Source organism: Caretta caretta, chromosome 25 (genome assembly GCF_965140235.1).
Source record: "Caretta caretta isolate rCarCar2 chromosome 25, rCarCar1.hap1, whole genome shotgun sequence".
Taxonomy (NCBI): domain Eukaryota; kingdom Metazoa; phylum Chordata; order Testudines; family Cheloniidae; genus Caretta; species Caretta caretta.
The window spans coordinates 11,947,050-11,962,172 of NC_134230.1; the positions used below are offsets into that span (position 1 = coordinate 11,947,050).

At 52.5% G+C, this 15,123-nt stretch overlaps 1 protein-coding gene across 1 annotated transcript; it reads right to left on the bottom strand.

Moving 5' to 3' along the window:
- Window positions 1–1,714: 1,714 nt before the first annotated feature.
- On the bottom strand, window positions 1,715–14,686 carry LOC125627128 (perilipin-3). Its single transcript, XM_048830945.2, has 8 exons — window positions 14,605–14,686; window positions 10,319–10,397; window positions 9,443–9,638; window positions 6,806–6,888; window positions 6,141–6,426; window positions 3,173–3,372; window positions 2,769–2,897; window positions 1,715–2,643 (listed from the first exon to the last, which is right to left on the bottom strand). The coding sequence occupies exons 2-8, from the start codon at window positions 10,385–10,387 to the stop codon at window positions 2,212–2,214; spliced, it is 1,395 nt and encodes a 464-aa protein (XP_048686902.1). The 5' UTR covers window positions 10,388–10,397; window positions 14,605–14,686; the 3' UTR covers window positions 1,715–2,211.
- Between the last annotated feature and the right edge of the window lie 437 nt (window positions 14,687–15,123).

The following is a 15,123-nucleotide window of genomic DNA, read 5'->3' on the forward strand; positions in this document are numbered from 1 at the left end:
ACAGAGCTCAGGGCACAAGTGAAGTCGTCACAGACATGAAGGTCGCTATCTTAAAACAAAAAAACTTCAAATCCAGACTCCAGCGAGAAACTGCCGAATTGGAATTCATTTGCAAATTGGATACTATTAATTTAGGCTTAAATAGAGACTGGGAGTGGCTAAGTCATTATGCAAGGTAGCCTATTTCCTCTTGTTTTTTCCTACCCCCCCCAATGTTCTGGTTTAACTTGAATTTAAACTTGGAGAGTGGTCAGTTTGGATGAGCTATTACCAGCAGGAGAGTGAGTTTGTGTGTGTATGGGGGTGGGGGGATGTGAGAAAACCTGGATTTGTGCTGGAAATGGCCCACCTTAATTATCATGCACATTGTAGGGAGAATGGTCACTTTGGATGAGCTATTAGGGAGTCTGAGTCGGAGGATGGGAAAGACACAACTTACTCCTTACAGTATCTGCAGGCCAGAGCCTGCTGACTTTACTAGGATCCAGATACGCACACTGTGATGATCCCTGCCAAGGAACTGTGGCTATGGGAGAGGAGACGACCGCAGCATCTGACCATGAACTGGGGCTGTGAATGTCTTGTGACCTCACCTCTGGTCACAACTGGCCTTAGGGGGCTACTGCAGAAAGCCAGAGCACAAGAGATGACAGAAGCTGGAGTATCAAAACAGCAACAAATAAGTATTACACAGTAACTAGAGGGGGAAGAAAGCTGGGAGTGAACAGGTGACTCCAGTCTAGATAATGCCACACAGCCTTCAAATGACATTTCCCCCTGTAAAGACAGCAACTCGTACTTCTACCCAAGCTGCCCCCAAAACAGGAAATTAAAAACCCTACTGAGTTTGACCCCAAAAACGAAGAGCCACAGGCCCTCAAGATCATGGTGCCATTGCTGGCAGTTTTACAGAGTAGGCATTCAGATCCTTTGTTTGCTTGTGCTACCTAATTCCACGTGGCGAGTTCAAGTTGAGCACTGGCCAGAGACTGCAGTAAGGGACTTTGTGCAAGCCCTAGGAGAGGGCTTGAAAGCCAGGATGGAATCTGGGGGGCTGAAGGTGGCCATGGTACCTCTGCCTGAGGAGAGACGGAGGGGCAGAGTTACTTGGACGTCAGTGTTTGCTATAGAAGTCCTGAATGCAGCATTCAGGGGAGACCTGGGCCAGAGGCAGTGTTAAGGAGGCCACGACAAGCTCAACAGGAAGTGAGGTTTCTGGCCTTTGGGAGGAAGATTGAGGCTATGGAGGCAGGTAAGAGAACAGCTAGAGCAGGTTAGGTCCTGGCAGGAGGGCGGGACTGCTCTTTGTGGCTATGGTGTAGTTCGGAGGCTTGTAATGGGATTCCTCAAGGAGACCTGCTGCTCTTTGGGTGGGGACCATCTAGCCTAGCAGAGTGGGGTCTTGGGCTATGGCCCCTAGGAATGCTGGGCAGAGTCAAAGCTCCCACTAGGAGGCACAATTACAAGTAGGATTTGAGGGAGGAGAGCTATTGCCTTGGAGTGGCTTAGGCTCCTCTCCTGGTGGATAGGAGGAGTCCAGCGTCACCAACCCTGGTCATTTAAAGAGTCATGGGTTGGACTCTGAAAAGGCAGGAGTTGGGGTTAAGGCAGGAGATTTTAAACACAAATTGTAGGGAGTGTGGGTGGTCACCTCTCTCGTGAATGATGGTGAGAAGAAGAGTGAAGGTGCTTACAGAGACACCAGAGCATCAGATGAATGCTAATAAAATTTTATTGTGGGGGAGGGAAAAACAAAAACAAAACATTCTACAAGATACAAATTGTTAGTGGCACTTACAGAAGGGAAAAATCTCCCCACTCTGTTCTGAGCGAGCACCTAGTTAAGGGCACTTTACAGCCTCCAGATAGAGTTCCCATTGAGACACCCTGGTTTTGCTTTGAGGCGATGCTTTTGCCATGGGCTTGGGTTCACCTGTGTAAGGAGCCACCCAGAGGGGCTAGAAAAGGCACAAAAAGATTGGCAAGGAAGAGAGCAGAGTCTCAGAAGTGAGGCCAACAGGGAGCTCCAGGCACGGCCAGCTTATCTACATTAACACCCCTGCCCCTTTCCCCAGATGCAGGTGACCACGGAGTTTACATTATTCCCACCCCCACCCTCGTCAACACACGCAAGCTCTCCCGTGTCCACACAAGTGACTTGCATACAAGTTTTCCCCTCACAAGAAGCCAACTGCAGGTATCTGGAGCCTTCTAAGGGTTCTCCTTTGGCACAGAGGCTTGCTGAGCGGTGCTGTCCACCTTCTCATCTTCACCTTGCTGGGCCTCCTCCCCATCCTTTCCAGCAGTTGGAATAGCTGGTAGCTCTACCAGGCTGGGAGCAAAAGGTCCCACAAGCCAAGGCAGGGGAGCATTCTGCACCACAAAGTCCAGCAGCTCATCCATAGACTGCCGGGCCTTGGCCACCCTCTCCCGGCTCTGGGTCAGGATGGTGCTGGACAGGTCTTGGAAGGAATGGGCAGCGGAGAAGGAGGCGTGGAGTTCTTCGACATTGTGACGGAGCTCCTGCACCTTGTCCTGGATGCTGGCAGGGAGGCCTTGGACATTGGACATTAGGTTCAGGCAGGTGGTTTGCAGCTGTTGGGTGATGCCACGGAACATGACCAGTGTCTGAGATTCCACCTGCTAGGGAAGCAAGTACACCCATGAAGGGAAGCTGCTTCCCAGGGCATGTGACACTCACCCCATCTAACAGGTCACTTTGCAGTAGCCCAGGACTCCTCCCCCTGCCTCCCTCCATGGCAAGATACCTCTGGCTGCGCAGCATCAGAGTCCTCTTTCTCCTCAGACCGCCTCCTGCTCCACTCCAGCCACATCTGGTGCAGTTTCTCCTGGCCACCATGGAGCTTCTGGTCCACACCCTGCTTGACACATTCAATCTGGCAAGGGACAGAGGGAACAGAGAACCCGAAGTCAATATATTTGTGGTCAGCAGCAAAGGAGGAGTCCTCAGGCCAGATCCTCAGCTGGAAGAGGTCACTAGCTCTCCTGAAGTCAGAGGCACTGTGCTGACCTACACCAGCCAAGGACAGTCCTTGGTCACTTGTGCACAGGCCACAGATTGTGACTCGAGAAGTATGAACCCATTAGGATTTGCCTTAAGCTCCAGGACAAAGCGACCCAGGAGGTGGTGTGGGGACATCTGCATTCCTACCAGTTCTATGGTTTGGTGGAGCTGGGACAGAGCCTCTTGGGTGCTCTGCCGGGCATTCCTCAGCTTGCCCAGGGAGTGCTGGTAGGCCCGGTGGCGGAGCTTGGTGGACAGGGACCCCAGGCGCACAAAGTAACTCTGCTGTTGCCTCTGCTGCTCCACGGACGCCATCTCGAAGCCTTCCACAGAGGTGGCCAGCTTAGCTGGAGAGAACAAGAGCAGAAGAAGGGTCAAACCAGCCTGCTGGGCAAGTCCCATCAGCAGAGCAGGAGATTTCTGCCCAGGGTCTGCTCTGCCTTCAGCAGCGAGGGGGGCTGCTCCTCCAGTCATTGACTGGACTTGGGCCAGCATTCTCTCCAGCTCCGACAGTTAAATGGGACTTGCAGGGGACCCAGTCACTGACCCTGGGTCAGTGTTGCAGTGGATTTGACTGTCAGTGGTAGAAAGGAGTCGGAGGCCACCCTCCCACCCCCATCCCTCTGGGCAGCTACTGCAAGTGCTCTCCCTTTCAGCTCTTCAGTGCTACCAAGCAGCTGACAGTCCAGCTCTGCACCGCCACCAGGAAGCTCTGGACCAATACTGATCTGTTGGCCACAGGGATCAAGAACTTCTGTGGTACTGACACCTGAAAGCAGCCAAGAGGGGCTGTTTCCACATGGACCATTCTGATCTCCACCTGTTAGGTAGGAGAGAGATCATCGCCAGCAGCGTGTGGGTGAGCTGTGTTCACCGACGGTATCCCCTAGTCCTTGGGCATGGCAGGTTAACCGATCTCTTCCCAAACAGCGAGAATCAATGCTTCCAGTTCGAGGCTAAGAAAGTTCAGGCCACACCCAAGACCTCCAGCAAAGGCAGACAGGACCCAACACTCAGTTCTTTGGGTCATGCGACACCCCAGGTGAGTCGCAGGGCAGAGGGACAGGACCTGGGACCCCTGGATCTAGAAGCCAAGCCTCTACTGCCCAAGCTGCAAGAGCCAGAGGTCTGGGAGGCCAAGAGTTGTTGCAGGCTCAGATCTAGTGGCTGGGACACAGAAGCCACCCTTGGCCTGGGTGACAGAAGGTCAGAGTTGAAGCTGATGGTGCTGCTCTTGCAGATGGTTTGCAAGTAGCACACACCTACTCTCCCCCCCCCTTTGCAAGTCACCTTGAAGATGGGTATTCAGCTATGCCTGATTCCCTCCTGCATGGTGAGGAGAGTGCTGGAGTAGAGGCTTCCAGGCCTGCAGCTGGGCTCTATCCCACTGAGCCGACGTTACCTACCGGCCACACTAGCTTGTGGCCTAAACGCAGTGGAATGAGAAGGGCTCTTTTCACAGACCCAGCATCCTTTACAATCCCTACCTCCTGCCAACCCCAGGCTCCCTTTGTTTCCCTGGGAGCACAGGTGTGCTCAAGCCTGGAGTGACACAGTAAGGTCTCTCCAAATGGCTCCTTGACAGCAGTTCTGCCACTCAGGTCCAAGCTGGGCACAGCTCTGGCTCCTGTTGGGCACAGTTAGTGCCAATGGGCACAACACTTAATAGCTTTAGCAATCGGACCATGCATTTGCTACTGCCCTTGGACCTGCTTCTCAGCTGAATTTAGACTGCTGCTATTAAGAGCAAGCCTGTGTTTCACAGCCTTCCAGTGCAATTCCACTTGAAGCAACCCCATCTTACTCAGCATGGGTCTCCAGTTTTCTGACTTGGATACAAGTGTTCTCCATTCCTCTGGTTCATGCTTCAAAGCCCATCCAGCTCTGTGGCAAGGAACTGGATTTTCTTCCAAGCCAGGCATCAGAATTATTAAGTCCCAACCCAGACAGTCTATTCATTGAACTTTTTGAATCTTTGCACTTTTAGAGAGGTAAGGGATTGACTGTATACAAATTTGCAGAGGGACAATAGGGTTGAGGTCTGTTATTTCTCACCTCCATTTAAAAACATTTTTGCTGTTAACAAGTATGTTATCTCTGGAGACACAAATCCACAGTTTTGAGAACTGCAAAATTAAGTCTAGAAGATACCATTAGAGATGCTGAGCCCCACTGGGGGGATAGAAAGATTAACCTAAATAATCTCTACAGAAGCTCTTCGAACCCTATAAGATTGGGTCCCTAATCCATGAACTATTGGAACTCATTTACAAAATGAGTCTTAAACATTACATGACTATATTGTCTCATCTACAGAATTAATAAATCCCTATTCCATGAGGAGATATTTGAGCTATAATGTATCTTTAGATTGCTTTTTGAGGAAAAACCTTTTTAGCAAAGAAATCATTTTTTTTAAATCCACTGTGCACATGTCCATCATCCCATGCCAGGGGCAGGGAGTCAGACCTTAGCTTTGGTTACAGTGTGGATAATGGCCTTGTTCCTATCAAGTCATGCTAGGCTAGTGGCCTGCACAAGAGGCAGGCCCCTTTACTAGCCCTCTCCCCCAAGGTCACAGGAAGAGTGGTGGTGTTGAAGGGGAGACTGCCAAAATGGGCCCCACCTAGACCAGCACAAGGCCAACAGCCACCTTAGCTTATGGCACCTTCTTGGCATCTCTCTGCTGCAGAGCCAGAGCCAGCGTAAGACTTAAGGCCACCTACTCCTAGAGGAGGAATACATGTGGTAATCCTCAGAGTACAGAGTCAGCTGGGGTTGTGTTTCTGATCATTAGAGGGGGGTAAGTTATGGATTTTTGCTGGGTTCCTGGCAGTTCTGAACAATTGACATGTCTGTGCCAAACCAAACCTGAAATTTTTTGGTGACTCAAGAAAGTTTGAGTGGGGATTTGAACTTGGGATTCCCACATACCAAACGAGGGCCCTATCACCAGGCTCAGGGGGCAGCACCACAAACACCCTCCAGCCATTCTGTGACTGGCCAAAATTACTCCGGTTACATTCAGAGCTAGTTTTGGGTTGACCAAAACTGTGTTTTAGGTCAAAACTTCCAGCCTAATGGTTTCAGCCAGCTCTATTCAGCATACACTGACCTAGTTCTTGATCAGTCATGGGGAGGTAATGATCCACCAGCTCTTCTGATTTCCCCAACATGGCATCCACTCCGGTCACCACCATCTGGCCCACTCTGGACCCCATGACTGTGTTCACGCTGCTGGTCACCACTGATCTGGTCATCTCCATGCTATCCTGGACAGCTCCTTTGGCTATGTCCACCACCCCTGTCACCGCACCCTTTGCTCCACTGACAGTGCTGGAGATGGCATCTCTAGCACCAGTCACGGTAGAAGACACCAGCTCCTTGGTGTCAGCCACAACCTAGGATTGAGTGAAGTGTTCAGTGGCACAGGTTAGTATTAAGCCAGCAGAGGCAAGGCAGCACTGGTTAATCTTAGGACTACTTTGCCTTCTCCAAATCAACAGGCACCATTCACCCAGATAAGAGCCTGGAGCCTAGAGGTATCAGTCACTAGGCTTTCATCTCCACCTGGGATGAGTTTTGCTGGTTATTAGCTAGCTCACTGCCCAGCCAGCTGGCCTGCCCAAAGAAGCTCCTAGAGCCAGGGAGGCGAAGTCAAGCCTTTTCCTGGCTGGCCCCCACCCCTTATCCCCCAGCTGCCATAGCTCTGGACTGGTCTGTCCAGGGAGTGAAGACCCCTTATTTCACATCCCTAGTTCTCCAAGCAGAGGTGCTCACCTTTTCAGTTGGCTGTTGAAGAATTGGCAGCTTCTCCTCCAGTTTATCCAGCCCCTTGCATGCGTACTCATTCACTGTCGCAACTAGACAGAGAGAGTTTGGTTACCTTATCCCCTCAGCTACCTGGGGCAGCAGAGTAGGTTGCTGAAGGAGTCAGGTTTCAAGGGGCACCACCGAGCAGTGCCATGTTTGAGGAGGGGAGGCCGCAGGGCTGCCAAGGAAAGCCCTGGCGAGTCCAAGTTTGGGAAGAGTTCTAGAGCATGGCCACTCGGAACAGGCCCCGAGATCAGAGCTGGGTCAGCTGTAGCTCTGTAGAGGGGTGACATCTTGCCAGCTGCACTCTTGAGGCAGCCATTAGGACCCTGCATTTCTCAGGAGGCCCAAAGCCTGACAGTTACCCCAAAAGCCAAGAGATGCAATCAGCCTCTGGTAGGAAGCCAATACCGCTGTCATGGCCCTTGCTCACCAGTATTCCTTTGTCCTCTCCCCAAGAAGAATTCAGTATGTGGGACTAGGGACACCACCATCTTCACACCGAGATGGCCTCAGCCACAGCTGACCTATTGAGGTCAGGATGTCTGCAGAAGCTCCTAAGAGAGCAGGGATGGAGCCCCTTTGCTGAGCTTAGCAGCAGCAAGCTGGTAGGGATTGGACACTGGTGTGCTGCATGGATAATTAGCAGCTGCTGTTGTAGCTGGTACATGAGGGACCAGCCTATGGCTGACCTGATCAGCACCATGAGCCCCCGTCTCTGGTATGGTATCACCAAGTAACAATTGCTGCCTTGGAACATAAGAATGGCCATACTGGGTCAGACCAAAGGGCCATCTAGCCCAGTATCCGGTCTTCTGACAGTAGCCAATGCCAGGTGCCCCGAGGGAAGGAACAGAGCAGGGAATCAAGTGATCCATCCCTTGTTGCCCATTCCCAGCTAGGGACACCATCTCTAGCCAATAGCCACTGATGGACCTATCCTCCATGAACTTATCTAGTTCTTTTTTGAACCCTGTTATAGTCTTGGCCTTCACAACATCCCCTGGCAAGGAGTTCCACAGGTTGACTGCATTGTGTGAAAAAACAGTTCCTTTTGTTTGTTTTAAACATGCTGCCTATTAATGTCATTTGGTAACCCCTAGTTCTTGTATTATGAGATGGAGTAAACAACACTTATTTACTTTTTCCACACCAGTCATGATTGTATAGACCTCTATCATATCCCCCCTGTAGTCATTTCTTTTCCAAGCTGAAGAGTCCCAGTCTTAATATCTTTGTGTATTTAACTAAGGAGTTAGTTTGCTAAAGGCTGCTCAGCACAGCTCAGTCTCTTGAGTTGGCTGGAGTCCCGGCACACTGGATTAGTTACATTGGATACAGTTTGAAAGCAGAAACCCAGCCAGGGGGAACGTTTCACAGTAACTCTGCCAGAGCAGCATTTAAGCGATAGCCAGTAAGTCCAGCCCTCTCCTCTGTAGCTAGAAGAGGAATAGGGACACCCCCACCCCCAGCAAGTGAGTGTGGGTTATCAATGGCCCCCTTTCAGTTACTTAGGCTTCCACTGAAGGAAGTCAAGCCTTCCCCCAGCTAGCCAAACAATGCCCCAGGGAGTTAGGCAAGAGTTGAACGACATGCTCTGATACACAGCATGTCAGGCCAAGCTCAGAACGAACAAACCTAGGAGCGACTCCCAGGGTCCTGTTCCATCTCCTCTAAGGGGCTCCAGCAACTCCCTCCCCTGGGGGAACAAAGCCTTCCTTGGCCTGATCTTCCAAGGTGAAACCAATTCCCTCCCCCACCACCCCAAGATTGCTCAGAGCTAGCATCAATACCAGCTCTCTTTGCAAGATCTGGGCTAAAGGCCACATGTGCAGGCTGCCAGAGCTACTCAAGGTCAGAGATTTTAATACTATGAACATGGTGCAGGGGGAGGGTATGTGCTCTGGCTTTGGGATGCTTTTACTCCTTCCAGAGCCTTGGATCTTTGCAAGGTCATTCGATAAGAAACCCTGCACCTGGCCAGCTCAGCTTGACTTCAGGAACCACTGAAAAGCTTTGCTAGTTTCTGGTTGCCACACTGGCCAGTCGGTTCTGGGCCACCTCCGCCCCACACCCTTGTAATTAGTAAGGGAGGCTGCAACAAGGCCGTTTTTAAATTCAGGTTACCCTTGACAAAGTGCACTGGCTGTATGCCAGGGTATTTGACTCAACAGCAGCACCATCCATGTGTTCCACTGTTAGACAGGCAGCTACAGCCTAGTGACTTGTAATGAAGTGCTTCAGATCTCTGGGGTCAAGATGCATAGCTGTCACATGGGTCACGCTGTACACCATGTCTGGAACTCTGTGGCAGACCATCTAAGGCTTCTTTGTTAAGGGGCCTCCTTGCTACAGAGACAGCTAGGCTGGGCACCTCACCTGCTTGGCAGGACTGCAATAGACCTTCTGAGAGGAGTTCAGGGTGGATAAGCCCCTTCTACAACAGGTGTGATGTTTCAGCTGAAAAGTTAGGCGTCCCAACACTCCCTCAGCTACCAGACCCATGAACCAGCAGGAGTCTCCCACCCAGCTGCAGTTCACTAGCTACTCCAGCTTCCCCAGGTCCCACAGCCTGACCCATCCCCATGCTGCCATCTCACGCACTCTGTGGCTCCAGTTTGGCCAGGATTGGCTGGGCGCTGCCGACAGCCACGGCGGTGATGGTCTTCACGCCTTTCTCCGCCACGTCGCAGACGGATTTGATGTATGGGTGATTCTCTTTGGTGGAGGTGTAGGCCGTGGAAACCATGTCATAGGTGGAGCTGACCAAGGGTAGGTTGGCCACCCTGCTCACGACATTCTAGTAGAGGACAAAGGAAAAAAGGTAGCAACAGCCAGTTGGAGGGGCTGGCACCTGATGCCAAGTTCTTAGGACTAAGGGGGGCTAGACCTCCTAGCAGCACCATGAGTGGGAGTAGCCCTTTAAGCACTTCTATGCTCTAGGCACCAGTGACATCTTCAGCCCTAGAGCATGGCCTGATTTTCCAAGACTGCCAAGCTCCTGGACCTCCCATTGACTTCCGTGCATGCTGAGGACACCTGAAGATCACAGGTCTCCTGAGCAAAGGCCTGGAGTAAAGCAGCTGAGGTTAGGTTTTGCTTAGAGGTCTTGACTGAAGAGACTAGGTGCAGGACACATCCCCACGCTGACTCCAAATTAACCCAGATTATATTAGCAAGTACAGTAGCATCAGATCTGATCTTGCCACCCAAGCAAGGGTCTCTAGGTTGCTTGATGGCTAGGGGACAGCCAGGTGCCTTCGTTAGTCAGTTCTGGTTCTCCCCTGCACTCCTCCACCCTGTTGCATGGATACAGGGGATTCAGTCTTGATCCTCCCCCCACCCCCCCAGGAAGGGGACCAATACCATTGCTAGCCTGGTTAGCAAGAGGTGGGGCTGAGCATGCCAGGGATATACCAAGAGTACCAAGGGCTGCTCCCTGCGATCATCGGGGCATACCTACCCGCTGGGCGTACCTACCCGCTGGTGCTGCTCGGGCTCCTCGCTCTGAGGGGAAGTGTGGGTTGCAGCATTTTCCTCAGAAGACATGATAAGGCAACTGGAGGATGAAAACATTGTTGCTACATAGAACTGTAACTGCTACATCAAACAAACCACCACCTCTGTGAACCTTTGTCTTCTGCGGTCCTGGCGCATAACTTAATAGTGACCATGCTCAGCAGCATGGCTCAGCACTGCCCCCTCCCACCCAATGCAGTGGCTTTAGCCGGTCCTCTCGGCCAGTTGCACAGCAACATTTGCATTGGTTGCCCAGGCTTCCCGAGAAGCTGCTACAAGGAGGGGAGGACTTGCAGGTGTTTCATTTGCACGTTACAGCACTAAGGGAACAGGAGACCTGCTACCTAGTCAGACCCATCTCCACAGCTGAATATCAGAGTTAAAACCCAGCTACAGCTGGGCAGTTGGTTCTGGCTCGGATGCACTTTTCCCCCTCACCTTCTTTTATGCACTCCCTATCTGTGGCCCCACAAAGTCACAGGACCTCCTGGTCAACCTCCTCTTGGCCATCTATAAAACCAGAGTGAGGAGGTTGGCCGATGGAGTTTCCTGTAACTGTGGGGCCTATTTCCAATCCTCCGTCCATTCATGTATCTGGGCAGAGTGCCTCTGAGCGGCGTCCACTGACTCCCTTGACACCTTCGAGGAGCAGTGGGCGCTGTCCAGGGTTCTCTGCTCAGTGTCCCCATCCGGTTCACTTCGTTGGACTCTTTGACCACGCTCCTGTCCCTGTTATTTCATTAGTTGTCCCCCAGATTTATTTGGTGTCCAGGTCCTGTGGATCCCCCTCTTTGGCTGGGGGGGATCCTTTAGCAGTGGATGGGCTTCGCCCGCCCACTTCCCAGATCCTAATAGGATCATCAGCAAGGTTAGAACAAACATGGCTTGGGAGCAGCATGTCAAGTGACCCATGTGACAAGCTTGATAAAAACATCTACGGGAGCAACAAGCCCTGACAGGAGAACCACATACAACTTAGGAGGAGAGGCTGAGGGAACTGGGCTTGTTTAGTCTGCAGAAGAGAAGAGCGAGGGGGGATTTGATAGCAGCCTTCAGCTACCTGAAGGGTGTTCCAAAGAGGATAGAGCTCAGCTGTTCTCAGTGTTGGCAGCTGCCAGAACAAGGAGTAATGGTCTCAAGTTGCAGTGGGGGAGGTCTAGGTTGGATATTAGGAAAAACTATTTCACGAGGAGGGTGAAGCAGCACTGGAATGGGTTCCCTAGGGAGGTGGTGGAATCTCCATCCTTAGAGGTTTTTAAGGCCCGGCTTGACAAAGCCCTGGCTAGGATGATTTAGTTGGGGATTGGTCCTGCTTTGAGCAGGGGATTGGACGAGATGACCTCCTGAGGTCCCTTCCAACCCTGATCTTCTATGATTCTATAGCTCATTTGGAAGAGATGTACTCCATTGCTACCTCACTGATGGGGCAACAGTTCCTGATTTGAACACCAGAACTATGGAGGGGGGAGATCCATGAGCTGGGAAGAGTTATTCCCCCTTTTGATATTTCAAGTTCTGGCTTTGGTTTCATTAGTTTGCACCAAAGCAAGTGGCTCATGGCGCATCTGCAGCCCTTCTCTAGAAGGCCCTCAGATACTTCTGTGATGGGCTCCCATCCGAGACCCGAAGCAAGCAGCCCTGTTGCCTGGAGAAGGTTGTTCTTCTTCAACACTGCTCTCCTTATGGAGCCACTCAGGAGTCTGCTTGTTTAAGCAGGCAAGTGACTGCATTTGAGCCACAGCGGAGCTAACACCAGGCTACATCTTAAATAAAGACTACCTGAAAAATATAAATGGAAGCAGGATTTGTCCTTACTCCTCTGGTGGCCCTAAGATACTTCCTGAGCCTAAGCAAATCCCCCTTCCCGGCATGAGACACTTTCACACCATTCAACCAAGGTCTCAGCCATTTTTGTTAGCAGCTCATGACAGCTGCTCAGCAATGAAACATCACAATCCATTGTGCTTGCATTACAATCCTTCCCCACCCCTCGGAAGTGGTTAGGTTGTAACAAGGCTTCAACCTCCCCCCCCCCCCCCCCCCCCGCGCATTAAATTCAGTTTAGGACAGAGCATTATGGCCTCCATTTCTCCCTATCATTTAGTCCTGCATAGCACGGACCTCAGTTTGAGGTTTCCAACCCCATCCATGAACAGGAAGAGGCGGTGCTTTGATTTATTGGTGGTCTCAACCAAACCTGCCCCACTCGGATGTGCTGCCCCCCCCAGGGACAACTAGAACTCAGAGCGGTTTCTGAAATGCCCCTAGCTGTTGCTGGCTTCAGAAGTCCAACCCTTTTCCTCCAAGCTGATCAATTTGCACCCTGTGAAGCTGGTCATATTGGCTTCATACTTTCCTCTTCCTACAAGTCACATGGCTACTTACTGTCACAGTGACCCACTACTATCTGGCACAGGGCACAATACCATGGATACTCAGACTTGTTAAAGGGACTCTGTTCATGTAAAAGATTCATTCACCCATCCATTCACCTATTGTTACACTTGAATGTTACTGTATCTGGAAGTTTCTAGAACCCATCAGCTCTTTTGAGAGTCTAATCCAGTGGTTCTCAAACTTTAACGGTAGGACAGGGATCACCAGTAGAAACTTACGAGTGTGACACCCCCCCCCCCTTCTCAATTGGTGGAGGCTGACCGCTCACAGCCCCCCCACAGAATCACCTTGTGACCCCCCCCCGAGGGGTCATGACCCCCAGTTTGAGAACCCCAGGTCTAGTCGGAATGGCACTGTTGGAGGAAACAAGCTGGCTCCCAGTTTCAGTTTATTTTGTGACTTTGACAGTGCTTTCATAGAATCATAGAATATAAGGGTTGGAAGGGACCCCAGAAGGTCATCTAGTCCAACCCCCTGGTCAAAGCAGGACCAATTCCCAGTTAAATCATCCCAGCCAGGGCTTTGTCAAGCCTGACCTTAAAAACCTCTAAGGAAGGAGATTCTACCACCTCCCTAGGTAACGCATTCCAGTGTTTCACCACCCTCATAGTGAAAAAGTTTTTCCTAATATCCAATCTAAACCTCCCCCACTTTAGGTCTAGTCAGTTTCACCAGAGTCTCCCTTGGGGTCTATCAGTTTCCCCTTCTGTTTGGGTGGGGCCCTCCAACCTGGGGGATAGAAACATTTAAGAGTAGGAAAGTGCAACACCATAAAACTGGACAGGGTGTGGGGGGTGCCTCAGAAGCAGGCACAGCCCCCCCAGCTACTTAAAAAAGCTAACTAGATTTTGGTTCTGTCTCTCTAAGAATTCCAAGCAGGCTCAGCCAGTTTAAGCCGAAAGTTAAAGGACTTTTCAGCAGAGGGGTTGGGATGGCAGCAAAGCCCCACCAGCTTCTTATTTTTTTTTTTAAAACGATTCAGCAGAGAGGTGGTTTGGAGCAGCTCACTCCCTGGCCACGTTTGCAACAATGCGCGTGTCCCCAGGAAACCAAGTGAAAGGGGTTCGTTATCTCCCCACCTACACTGAAGCCACTCCACAGAGGGGAGAAGAAAGTTACTCTTGATCCTGAAGAGTCAGTGGCCTAGGAGGGGGAAGCCGCTTGCTGAAAGGGGCCTGGTTTCTAGCCCCCTCTTGTTAAGGAAGGGGAAAACGTAGCTGAATTGAGGCATTTGCCAGCAAGGGAGCGAGAGCAGACAGACACTCCAGCCTTCACCCAGCAACCTCCTCCCCAGGCCCACAGCCCAGCGGTGGCATTAGCCGATGCCCGCGGAAGGGCGCTGAAGCGTTGGGCGACTCTGCAGGGCAACGGGGCTTGAAGTCCACAAGTCCCTTGGTTTGAGACGGGGGCTTCTCAGAGCCCAGCAACACACGGGTGCAACAGCCCCGGACCCCCATTTAAACAGGCCAGCTGCATTTCACAGGGATTGCCCCCCCGCCCTGCCTCCCCGCGAAAGAGAAGCTGTTCCCCGAAGGGCAGCGCCAAGCCATGCGGGCGGTCTCTGCACACGCCCTCCCGGACACGGAGCGCTCTTCACTCCAGCTAGCCAGAGCCAGGCCCCCTACGGAAAGCCGCCCCACTGCTGGGCCGGGGGGGGGGGAAGATCCCCCCACATCATCTAGCTCAGACCCCAGGGGGAAGCCCCAGCTCGCCCTCAGCCCTGGCTTAGGGGCAGCGCGGCCAGATCCGCCCCGCCCCAGCGGGAGCCGCCCCTGCAAGTTTGCTGCCAAGCCCCCAGCACGGCCCAGCGGCTGCCCCCCAGCTCCAGGACCCGCGGGGACCCCACTCACGCCAAGACTCCGCCTCGGATCCGATCGCGTCCCCGTGGCCCGAGGGCTCAGCTGATATAAAAGGCGGGGGAGGGGGGGCGGGGACTTGGTGGCTACACTGCAAGGAGCGGGAGCCAATCAGCCAAGGGGAGGCCTTCGCCCGGACCAATCAGAAAGGGCGGAACGCAGAGGACTGGAATGTTGCGGGCTCGTAGCGGGCGTGGGGTCGCGCACGTGTGTTGCGCGGCGCTTGCCAGTCGGGGCTGGGCGGGGCTGGGTTGGGGCGGGGCGTGTGACACACTCCCTGGCCTGCCTGGCTCGCGGGGGGGGTCTCTCTGTTGGGCGGGGGGAGCAGTACACCAGGGACATTGAGGGGGTGTTGGAGGAGAAAAAGTGTGTGTGTGTGGGGGGGGGGTAAGTACCGGAAGAAAAGGCAGGGGGGGTGGGGGGGCAGGGAGGAAGGTCTCTACATAATGGGGCTGGGGGCGCAGTGAGTGAACCATGGAGTGACAGGTTCCCTTGTTTTTCTGATGCCGCTTT